This window comes from Tamandua tetradactyla, chromosome 10 (assembly GCF_023851605.1).
Source record: "Tamandua tetradactyla isolate mTamTet1 chromosome 10, mTamTet1.pri, whole genome shotgun sequence".
NCBI lineage: Eukaryota > Metazoa > Chordata > Mammalia > Pilosa > Myrmecophagidae > Tamandua > Tamandua tetradactyla.
The window spans coordinates 99,258,228-99,270,529 of NC_135336.1; the positions used below are offsets into that span (position 1 = coordinate 99,258,228).

Sequence of the window (12,302 nt, forward strand, 5' to 3'; positions counted from 1 at the left end):
TTGTGTATTCATCACCATGATCATTTTTAGAACATTTGCATCACTCCAGAAAAAGAAATAAAAAGAAGAAACTCATATATCCCATAACCCTTCCCCCTTCCTCTCACTGACCACTAGTATTTCAATCTTTTTACCCCTCTTTCCCTCACTATTATTTATTTATTTTTATCCTTACTTTTTATTCATTTGTCCATACCCTGTGTTCTAGTGTGCTAGCTGTTGGAATGCAATATACCAAAATCAGAATGGCTTTTAAAAAGGGGAATTTAATAAGTTGTTAGTTTACGGTTCTAAGGCCGAGAAAATCTCCAATTAAAACAAGTCTACAGAAATGTCCAATCAAAGGTATCCAGGGAAAGATACCTTGGTTCAAAAAGGTTGATGATGTTCAGGGTTTCTCTCTCATCTGGAAAGGCACATGCTGAACAGTCACAGTTTCTCTCTCAGCTGGAAGCGCACATGGCGAACACGGAGTCATCTGCTAGCTTTCTCTCCTGGCTTCCTGTTTCATGAAGCTCTCTGGGAGGCACTTCCCTTCTTCACCTCCAAAGGTCACTGGCTTGTGGGCGCTCTGCTTCTCGTGGCTATGTCGTTCTTCTGTGCTCTCTCTGAATATCTTATTCTCCAAAATGTTTATTCCCTCTTTTATAGGACTTCAGAAACTAATCAAGACCTACCCAAATAGATGGAGACACGCCTCCAGCTAATCCAGTTTAACAACCACTCCTGATCAAATCACATCTCCAGGAGATAATCTAACTACAGTTTCAAACATACAATACTGAATAGGGATTAGAAGAAACGGCTGCCTTTACAAAATGGGATTAGGATTAAAACATGGCTTTCTAGGGGACGTACATCCTTTCAAACCAGCACACCCTGGATAAAGGGAGCATCAGACACAAGTTTCACAATCACACAGTCACATTGTAAAAGCTCTATAGTTGTACACTCATCTTCAAGAATCAAGGCTACTGGAACACAGGTCAACAGTTTCAGGTATTTCCCTCCAACCACTCCAACACACCATAAACTAAAAAGGGATATCTATATAATGCATAAGAAGAACCTTCAGGATAACCTCTCAAGTCTGAGATATCTCAGCCACTGAAACTTTATTGTCTCATCTCTCTCTTGCTGTTTTTGGTTAAGAAGCCTTTCTCAATCCCATGAGGCCAGGTCCCGGCTCATCCCCAGAAGTCCTGTCTCACGTTGCCAGGGAGATTTACACCCCGAGGAGTCATATTCCAAGTAGAGGAGGGGCAGAAAGTTCACCTCCTGAGTTGACTTAGAAAGAAGCCACATCTGAGTAACAAAAGTGGTTCTCAGGGGGTGACTCTTAGGCATAATTATAAGGAGGCTTAGCTTCTCCTCTGCAGGAACAAGTTTCACAGGATGAACCCCAAGATCAAGGGCTTAGCCTATTGAATTGGTTGGCCCCACAACCAATTCAATATTAGGAATTCCCCAATTTCTTCCTTTCTCCCCAGTCCCCCAAGGGGACTTTTCAAATACTTTTTTATTCTTTGCCCAAATTACTCTGGGATATATCAGGGCATCACATTAACCTGGACAAACCAACAAGACCTCACGCCCTATTCAAGATTCCATGTAATTATGGTGTTTGAATAAACTGACCACACAAGTTAAATTAGATAATGCGCTATCCCAAAATAAATTTTGCACCAAATAAACATCTCTCCCTTTGGTCTCACACAGAAACTGAAAGTGAAAATATGGACCATATCATCCTTTACCCTGTATTCTGATTTACCTTAGTCCTATCCAGATCAGCTTCATTCATATCTCTAGTAGAAGTCTGATCACTTTTTCAACACTTTTAACAGTTGCCATATGGGGTAGTGCTGACTTTCATAGCTTCAGTGTTCTAATCTGAGTCTCAGGTATCACATAAATATCATCAGTTTCAGGGAATGGCCAGTTTATACACAAATAGCTCAGTATCTCAGAAATTAGAAATAACAGTTACAACTCCTGAATATATGTACCTCTGTAAAAGCTTACAATCTAAAATCCTTTAGAATAGGCCCCAATCTGAAAACCATGCTCTCGACTTCTCTGAGTTTATATATTATGCATGTGAGTGAGGCATGATCATATTTATCTTTTTGTTTCTGACATTTCATTCAACATACTGTCCTCAAGTTTCATTCACCTAGTTGCATGCCTCACAACTTCATTGGTTCTTGCAGCTGCCCAGTAGTCCATGGTATGTATACACCACAATTCCCTCTTCCATTCCTCAGTCGTTGTACTCTTAGGTCACCTGCATCCATTGCAAGTCGTGAACACTGCCATAAACACCAGAGTGTGCAGATGTCCAGGACATAGCCTTAAATTAAAAAAGCAAAGTCAAGAATGTTTCTAGAGAACGTTGCTTTCATGTAAGTAAGAAAAAAGGGATATATGAAAACACCAGGGAATCTGCTCACGGTGGCAAAGAAATACAGGAAGGCTGAACCAGAAGTAATGAGATTATCCTTTTTTTTTGGAGGGGTGTGTGTGCAGTGGGGAAGAGGATGGAAGGAGCAGAGGAACTGGCAGCCGGTGGGAGGGATGAGGGATGAGTACCAACTCTCTCTGAGGACCCCCTTTCAGAGCTGTCTCCTAGAACCATAGCAATGTGTGGTAGTTAGGTTCAGGTGTCAACCTGGCCAGGTGAAGGTGCCTAGTTCTATTGCTGTGGCCATGAGCCGATGGCATGTGAACCTCATCTGTTGCTGATTGCATCTGCAGTTGGCTAGGAGGCATGCCTGCTGCAATGAATGATGTTTGACTTAATTGGCTGGTGCTTACATGAGAGAGCCAACGTAGCACAGCCCAAGCAGCTCAGTATACCTCATCTCAGCAGTTCCAATTCAGCCCAGGCCTTTGGAGGTGTGGAAAGGAATCATCCCGGGGAAAGTTGTTGGAACCCAGAGGCCTGGAGAGAAGGCCAGCAGAGACCACGCCGAGCCTTCCCACATAAGAAAGAACCTCAGTTGAAAATTAGCTGCCCTTCCTCTGAAGAACTAAATGTTAACTAAATAAATCCCCTTTTATTGAAAGCCAATCCATCTTTGGTGTGTTGCCTTTCGGCAGCTAGCAAACTAGAACCTAATGCTTTACATGGTTGCCACAAACCTAAAAGCTAAACAACAATTACAGCCAATCAGGAGGTGGGGGGACTCCAAATGGAACACAAACACTGACAAACGGACCTAATTTTATTGCAAATGAGCAACAGAACCACCCGAAAGATGGTGGGAAAAGAGGTAACTGCTGTCATCTGGTCTGTGACCGAGTCACGGGTCTGGGGGAACAATCTAGAAATGACTTTGTGGGCATACCAGGATGAAACATATAAGTCAATACATTATAGACAGTAAGTACCGGATGTTCCGGTCTTGGTGGAGGAAGTGGAAAATAAGGGAAGAGGGAAGACTAAAAAAACTTTGCAGTATTGAGTTGGAATCTAAGATATTGGTATAAACTCACAGTTTTTAATATACATATACAGATAGATGGATACAGAAATATAGAAGCAGTGACATCGCAGCAGTAACGAGTGCAGCTGGCACCCAGATCTTTATCCTTAAGCGCCATCTTCCAACTAAAGGAACCTAAGCCCCTTGGAGACATAGTTGAGTCCAGGGCTACGGGAGGGAAATACAAGATGAGCCTAGAACAAACATCTTGTGGAATCAGAAAAAAAGGAAATGCTAAAAAAAAAAAAAAAGACCTCTGCAGACACTTCCAAGAGCCAAAGCTCAGACAATTTCAGCAACAAAGATACCAAAAGTATTGGATTAGAACCCATAGTATAAAATAAATATCCATGAGTTCATTCTAATATAATCCATTAAATACATAGGTGCAGGAGACATGACAGCTCTTTCTTGCAGTAGAATTCCAATTAATAAATGTAGAAGGAAAAAGAGAAACAGAAAATCATTGTGGCACAAATTTCACAGAAATAACAGATAAAGACGGGATCTAAAATCAATGGGTGAGAGTTTGAAGGGAAGCAGGATTTACATGGTCTCAAAGTATCTCCCCCGCTAGTTGCAAACTAAAGGGGGGGAAGATACAACTTGATGGGGGTGAAATCGGCAGAAGCCAATGGACAAGACCAACACCCCAAAAACAATTCATGCTGACATCGTGAATCCCATGCAATAACGCACTAAAAAGGACACAGCATTTCTGGGGCAGGCATAACCTCAGGCCAAACGCCTGAAAACACTAGCAAATCCAAATTGAGAGATGTTCAGCTTAACAACGGCCAATACCCTTCAGAAGTGGCCAGGTCAGGAAAGACCAAGAATCTGCTACCAACCACAGGAAACTAAGGAAAAACAAGAACTTATTGTCCTGTGCTATCCTGGGTGAGATTTAGGAACAAAAAAAAAGTGTGGGAGGGGAGACTGGTAAAATTCAAATAAGGTCTTTAGTTTAATGAAAGGTATGGTGTCAACTTCGAATGCCTGGTTCTGAACTTCTATTCTGGCTACGTCATGTGGGAACACAGCGGGACGGTGGGGGAGGGGCACATGGAAACCCCCTGAATTAGGTTCACAGCTTTTCTGCAAATCTAAAAGTAGTTGAAAATAAAAAGCTGAAGAAGCAGCGTATTTCTTGACTGCTAGCACAGGCTAGGAATTATGCTCCATGTCTTAGATCTCAGTTGGTTCTTGTCTCCTCTCTCAGCAGCAGATTCTGTTTTCCTGTCTGAACCTCAACTTATCCGGGTCTGTGGATGAAGGACTGAGCACAGAGAAGTTAAGACTTGGCCAAGGTCACTCAGAGCCCAGGTAGCCTTAGCTCCAGAGGCCACCCTGGGACTAAGCAAGGAGCTGCTGGACTCTCCAACGAGGCTGAGGGACCGTCACTCCTTGCCATCGGGCCGATGAGAGCAGAAGTGAGCTCTGGCTGCATTTAAGCTGGCGTCCACATCACCTTGGGGGAATCCTTCCCCCAAATTCCTCCAAATAGCTGGGAGAATGGACAAGTGCAGAGAAAGGCCCCAACTGGCCCCAGATTCCTGAGCTCACTCCTGACAATTTGCAAAGTCATCAGTGAGGCTTCTTTTAAGTCGATTCCTTAGAAGTGAAAACAAAGCACATTGAACAGCTTGTTTTCCCAAGGCTTGGCCGGCTCCCAAGCAGGGAAGGCCAGTGTCCAGATGGGGTGATACGGCTTGCCACTGTTTCTTCCCCCCCCCAGTGACATGCTTCTAACAGGGCCTGCCACTCATCCCCAGTGACAGTGGGTGGCTCCGAGCCAGCCTTGTGCAGCGGTGGGGCAGGCAGTGTCCTAACAGACCCGGGCTCTGCCCCAGTTCATTGGCAGGTGCAGGGACCACTGGGCACAGCATGGAGGCCCAGGGCAGGCTGCCAGGAGCAGGGGTGGGGCTAGGCACCATCTCGCAGCATCTCAGGGTCAAGGACCTCAGAGCCGAGATACCAAAAGGTAGGGCAGTTGAGTGAGGAGTGAGGAGAGATGTGATCCAGACCAAAGGAATGACCTGAATGTTTGAGCAACAAGAAAGAGCTGCTCTGGGCTGGAGCTGGTGGAGGGGTCAGGTTGGTGGCTGCAGGAGGCCCTGACCCCAGGTGACCTTCACATTCTCACCAACTGATTCAGGCCACTGTAGTTGGTCAAGGAGCTTGCATTTTTGTGGGCACAACTCAAAGGGCATTCAACAATCCAGAGACTCTGAAGCCTGGTTGTCACTCTACTGGCTTTTTAAATTGCAGAAGCTCATATACAAATCAGTGCTATTAGGTTCTAAATTTACATAGCATCTTTTTTTTTTCCTTATGAAGACCACAAATCATCCAAAGTCATGGTCATTTGCATGTAGGACATTCCTGAGAAGAAATACCAGGCCAAAGTACTAAAACAACAAGGAACTTCAGTGACCCTCTGAATCTGAGGCTCAGCCAGCTCAGGCTGGAACACAGAGCATAAAACAAGACCCCTCCCAACACCTGGTCCAGACAGAGCCAGCAGGAGGAGGCCAACCTGCCAGGGCATTCCTAGGGGCCACCTGATGGAAAGCACACAAGCCTCCAGGTGCATGTCAGGGGGGCGGGGACGTCACAGCTGCAACTGATTGTCATGGCGAGCTGGTCTGTAAATGCCAGCGTGAGAGTGCGGGAACAACAGGAAACCTTGGCCCTTCCCTTTGGACAACACAGGATTAGTTTTCAGCTTGCAGGAGCCTGACCAGCAGCTGAGCTAGTTCTGGCCCTTTCTGGGCACACTGATGGATGCTCTGCTGAGTCAGGTGTGTTGCCACCAGCTTCCTCTCCCTAGGAATTCCCAACTCACATCTGGGCCTTGAGAAAAGGCAGTGTGCCCTTCTCCAACCAAGCCTCCTGAGTTCTAGTTGAGGTGGCAGACGTGGCACGTGACTCCCCTGTGCACCCTCACGCCAAGCACCCACCCGACCAGCCAGCGGTTAACACGATTTTCTATAGTGTCTCTCCAACTCGCCATCTCTTATATTTAAAAATATTTACTGAGTGAGTTTCAGAAGCTGGGTCTCTTCTGAAATAAGAAACTGCATGAACAGCTACAGGGCTGCCCGCCCAGAGGGCGAAGGGCACTCCTCAGAGTGCCAGAGAGAAGAGGCTGGTGGAGATGCCGCCTTGAACAGCTCAGGCTATCTGTCCCTTCTGGGTGGAACTGGTTTAGAAGAAACATTCGCACCCCCACCTTAGGTCCAACCCACAGGGGGATGTGGGTGCAGCTGAGGATGGGTCAAGGCCAGCGCCTCTGGTTCACACACCTTGGTCTCCCTTTCTAGAAGGAAAGGGCTTCACGAGAAGACATTGGGTTCATTTCGGCCTAAAATGCAAAGCTGGGTTAAAACTTAGGATGGGCTGGGGTTACTGTCTCCATTTGCTAGAAATCTACGTTTCACGGAAGGTGCTGGATATAACTAATTTATTATCAGCGTCTCCCCACTCTCCAAGCAGCACACCAAGAATCACATTCCTTCTTGGCTAGGGCCAAGAGATAACAGGACAGCGAGGTGGCAGGGCGGCACTAAACTGTGGGTCTCTGGCTTGGAGTGTCAGCCCTAATCGGGGATTAATGGGAATCACGTGGGGGAGGGAGTGAATCTCCTGGTGCGTGGCTGCCGGGACCAGGACACACCTGCCCTCGCACACACACCAGCGCCGCTTACCCATGCTGCCGTCATGCCAAGGTAGTGGCAGCCTAGCACGCTGGGAGGGGGCACACCTACTATCTGCCTGCACCTCCCTCCATCTGAATGACAGTCAGGCGACGCTCCCATCCACCTCCACGCAAGGACAATGCAGAGGACTTTGGTATGTGCTATGGGCACTTTAGGACCAAGGTCCGGGGATCGTGGCTGATCGTCCAGCAGATAGAGCCCAGGGAAAATGCAAACAAACCAGGTCTCCCCTCCCACTCCCTGCACACAAGGCCCTCCCCTCTTCCACACAGAGCCAAGTGATCCCGGTGACAGGTTTTCACTGGCAACCTTCAAATATCCTCTTCGGTGCTCATCAAAGACAAACGTGCAGAACAGGGGTTCCCTCCTTTCTTTCCACCCTCCAGGCATGTGGGTGATCAGGAAGGGCTGTATCTAAAGCAATGATATTTTCTGAACCCCCACAGGAAACGAAGCGGCAGTCCTTCAGTCGACACCATCCCAAATGTACAGGCTGTGTGGTCACCCCTGCAAGCCTGAAATTCCGTCTGTAGTCCCAGTTTTAGAGCTGGAAGGATCATGCAGATCCTATACCCGACTCCTGCTCGTATTTCACAGAGAGCGGGATGAGACTGGCCCCTGCCCACATAAGCAGCCCGCCAAGGACTCAGCATCAGAACCCAGGTAGGGGCCGCAGGGCGAATCAGAGTTCACGGACAGCAGCTGTGTGAAACACCTGTGTCTGCTCACATGTGTGAGGCCATGTGGTCTTAGGGCTCCCACACGAGATGGGTTTGTCCCCCAAGTAGGAAATGTCCATCTGTGGGTCACAGGCTCCAGGCACCAAGACAGAAGCCAGTCTACTGACTTATCTCATCCACAAAGTTCTTTTCTCAGACCTTGGCACACCAAGGTCTTCTGGGCTGCTGGATTTATGCTAATTTATACTCAAAGCTCTTTTCCCCTTGTTTTTGAAATTCACGGTCACCCAACTTCTCCACAATGGTCCTGGCATGTGTATCAAGGCCACAGCACAAAGACCAGGCGGAGGCGTAGCTGTGATGGGTCCAGACATGCAGCACTCACTACTTCTAAAGCCACAGTTTCCCACTGAGTGACACAGGCCAGTGCAGACACAGGTACCCTGAAAGCAAGTGGGGGAAGCAGAGGCCAGGAGGTACCTCCAAGGTGCCTCCAATAACTCACAGTTCTTATTCTAGGGAATGCCTAAAAAATAGTAGATGCTGGGAACTTATCATCCAATAAGATGTTTTAAAAGTAAAAATAAGCCACCAATTAATTAATAATGAAAGTAACCTAAGTGCAGGACTGTGAGGCAGTCGAGTCCTATCCTAAAGTCCTCAAGCTCTCACCAAGGCTCAAACCCCAGCCGTGCCACCCACAGGCTCTGTGTCCTTGAGTTGGTTACTAAACCACTCTGTGCCTCAGTTTCTTCATCTGTAAAATGGTGACAACAACACCTATATCCCAGGAGTTGTGAGGGTGAGGACTCTGAGGTGGCACATGAACCTAAAACACCAAATAGAGGGTCTAGTCAAGGGACAGCCTTCGACAAGCCATCACTCGTTATACACGCCAAGGTAGTTTAACAAGCCCAAGTATGCAAGCCTTTTGGAAAGACAAATTCTTGGTAAAGTTCAGCTCTCTAGAGTTAGAAGCATATCAGGCCACAGTTATTCAAAGATCAGGTGGAAAATCAACACGTGTCCAGCTGGGTGTGAAGCCCACCCCGGAGCCGGGGAAGGGCATGTGCGAGCTAAGAGGGGACTCAGCCCCTCTGACAAGTCCCTCCGACAGCGCCTCTGCCCTCCTGCTGGAGCCCAGAACCTGGCACACGCTGATGTTTGGTGAACCCATTCTTATCACTTTGTCCAGCCAGGGTCCTGGACCTCCGGGGTGCTCCCTCTACCTTTCAAGAATGCCCTGTCCCAGGAAAGCTTCATCACCCCCGGCGTATCATCCGCTCTCAGGGAAACTCACCCCTTTCCTTTTGGCCTCATCGTTCAGGGCCGTCACCCAGGCCGCCTGCCACTGGCTCCTCCAGCTGTCCAGCGTCAGGATCCAGGTCAGCAAGGTGTCCTTCTCCGGCCGCTGCGCCTCGCCAGGTTCCGCCACCCGCCGCCGCGCCCGGGGTCGCGTCCTGGCCACCGCCCACTGCGCCAGGTACAGGCCCACCGTGCCCAGGGCCGCCACGAAAAGCGCCACCAGGACAAGCCACTGGACCTCATCAAGCCACGAGCCCAGCCGGGACATGGTGCTGGCGCATACCCGGCCCGCCTCGCCCCAACTTCCCCGAGCCGCCCGGGTCCAGGGCGCACAGCCCGCGGGCAGCGAGTCCGCGCCAGGCCAGGCGGGCGGGGCGCGGCGGGGGGCGGGCCGGGGGCGGGCCGGGGGCGGGGCGCGGCGGGCAGGGCCGAGCCGGGCGCCGACGAGCCCGATCCCCGAGCGGCTCCGCGCGTGGGTTCGAGCGCGGAGCCCGCAGGCCGCGCGGGCCCCGGAGGGAGGAAATGCCGGGTCTGCGCGCGCCGGCCTCGGCCCAGGACCGCTGGGTCCCCGCGCGCGCACCTGGAAAACGGGGACGCGCGAGCGGCCGCTGCTGCCGGTCGCGCGTCGGAGCAATTTCTGGGGCCGCGGCCCGGGAGCGTTTCCCGGCCGCTTCCTACTCGGCGCACCGCCCTGGGCGTCCGACCGGCGGCCCAGCAGTGACCCGGGCAGGCTGGGGCCGCGGGGCGGGGCGGGCGGCGGGGACGGGGAGAGGAGGGAGGCGGCGCCGGGAAGGAGGGGGCGGGGCGCGCGCCGGGGTGGTGTCGGGTGCCTGGCGGGGGCCGCCCCAGCCCCCTACGCTCCGCAGCGTCCTCCTGAGTCCCGGCCCTCCCCGCCCGGGTCCAAGGGGCCCCGAGCCCTGCTAGGGGCGCCCGCCTGCCGCGGCAGCCGGGTCACCCCTGCGTGCGCGACCCGCGCCGCCTCCCCCAGCGCCGCCACGCCTCCAGCGTGACCACGCGACAGCCGCGGCGCGCGGGACTTTTCCAATGCATCAGCCCCGCCGCAGCGGCTGCCCGCGGCCGGCTCGTTCTTGCGTGTGCGCGCACTGCACACTTGAGGGTGGTTTCTAGGAACGCCGTCTGCCCACCGGCAAGACAGCGTCTGGTTTTAATGTACTTTGGAAAGTCCCTAGAAACCCACAACTCGCGCTCTGGAGGCGGGAGGGATCCCGGCGGACTTGGGGCTCAGTTTAGGACTCCCCTTATCGCCCGCCCTGCCCAGGTGCGCGGGGGCTGAGCGTCCCCGGCCTGCGCGCCCCCAGCGGATGTGTTCTTTATTGTGCCTGTGTGTAGTAACACACTCCCTGCACCCTTGCCCTGGCAGAGTCAACCCCTACGCTTAGCAATACCAGGGAAGCCTGGGGAGCTTGAGGTTGCAAGGCCGGAGTCAGGAAATAGTGAACGGCTGGTCCTCCCTGCGGCCTATAAAGGGGATTTGGCCTTGAGATTGGATTGCAGGGACCTGAACAATTAGCCCTCCCTGACCCAGCCCGGGGCTGCAGGAGTGGGTGGGGTGGGGAGGCAAGCCCAGGTGGTCATATTAGAGGGGATTCTGGCTCACCCCGCCCCCCGCGGCCGCAGAGGGCTCCCGCCCAGCCTCCCTCTCCCTTCTGGGCTGGTTTGGCAGCAAGAGATTAAGAACTAGATCTGGTATTTATTGGGCGCCAATTATGTAAAGCCCTGGAGAACAAAGACAGCCTCACAGCCTGTGCTGGATCGCTCTGAGTGCTAAAGAGGAGGGGTCGATGGGGGGCACCGAGCTGGGCAGGGGGCCTGTAAGTGTAAGGGCATGTGAAGGAGTGTATGTGCAAAGATCCGGAGGCGCCATGGAGGCAGATGTTGCAGGGGGCTAGGGGGGAGGCCAGGAGCAAGCAGGCGGGGCCCCGGGCTGCTTCTGTGGTGGTGTACTGTGGCGTGAGCCATGGGGAAAGGGGCAGCAAGCCGAGGTAAGCAGAGTGAGAAAATTAAATTTTGTAAACCTCTCTGCTAGCAGCTGTCCCCCTGCTGCCCAAATCACTTCCCAGAGTTGACAGGAAGTGAATGTGAGGCTGAGAGACCAAGTAGAAGGTAAACCCAGGGGGTCCAAGAAAAGTTGAAAGGAAGTTGAGGGAAGGAAAGGGAAGGGGCTGGCAGGAAAGGGCATTTCTTGCTTAGAGGGTGGAGAGCAGGGTGAGGGTGGGTGCAGACCAAATTGAGTTTGAGTTTGAGGGTGAGGGGCAGGGAGCAGTTACCCACCCCCGGGTTGGGGAGGAGTCTACACCCAAGGACCCTGGCCTTCTTTAAGAAGGGGGTTGAACCAAGAGCCTTGTGGAGCAGGGAACAGGGCCTGGCAGGCAGTGGAACCAGATTGCCCAGGTCGGGGGAGGGGCCCTTACTGATTAGGCCGGATATCAGAACGTGGAACTACCAACGACCCTGCCCACTTTCTGCACGTGACCCACTTACTGAACAAGTGGCTTCATTCAGCCATCTCACTAAGGGCTCGAGAATTTGCTCTTCTTTTCTTTTATTGTATTTGTGATGCTATAAGCAGAAACAAAGGAAACCCCTTCCTACTTACTTGGAGGAAATGTCTTAATTATTTTCTGAATTCTGGCCAGGTCTATGCAGTCGAATAGTTTCAGTCCCGTGGGTCCCCTTGCCAATGTAACTGGAACGACTGGAGCCGCCGCTGTGCCCTCCCTACCTCCAGGTGAATGCACCTGCCCGTGGGCGCACCCCATCTGTTGGGGTTGGAAGTCAGTCATCAGACAGCCCATCTGGTGTGACCGGTGGAGCCCGTCCCCGGGGACCTGCCCCAGAAGTGTGCTCACCCAGCTGGCTGAGTTACAGCTTTGAAATGAACTATAAACTGATGACCGTCCTGGTATGCAATGAGTCATCCTTTTGGCAGTTTTACAAAGGGGATGTAAATATGTGGGCATTGAATTACTTCTGTGTAGAAGCACATGGAGGGAAAATAATAATGTGGACTTACAGGGCAATGCAGATGGTCAAAGCGTCCAACAGAGACTGAAGCATCCTGTAAACTGAGAAGGACCCAGCTCTCC

At 51.5% G+C, this 12,302-nt stretch overlaps 1 protein-coding gene across 2 annotated transcripts in view; it reads right to left on the reverse strand.

Moving 5' to 3' along the window:
* The window catches only part of C2CD2 (C2 calcium dependent domain containing 2), a 76,617-nt gene extending 67,076 nt beyond the window's left edge, over nt 1–9,541 (reverse strand). For both annotated transcript variants that reach the window (XM_077118963.1, XM_077118962.1), the window contains exon 1: nt 9,191–9,541. In XM_077118963.1, the coding sequence (XP_076975078.1) occupies nt 9,191–9,463 (273 nt within the window). In that variant the 5' untranslated portion in view covers nt 9,464–9,541. The remainder of the gene's footprint in view (nt 1–9,190) is intronic.
* Nucleotides 9,542–12,302: the final 2,761 nt, after the last annotated feature.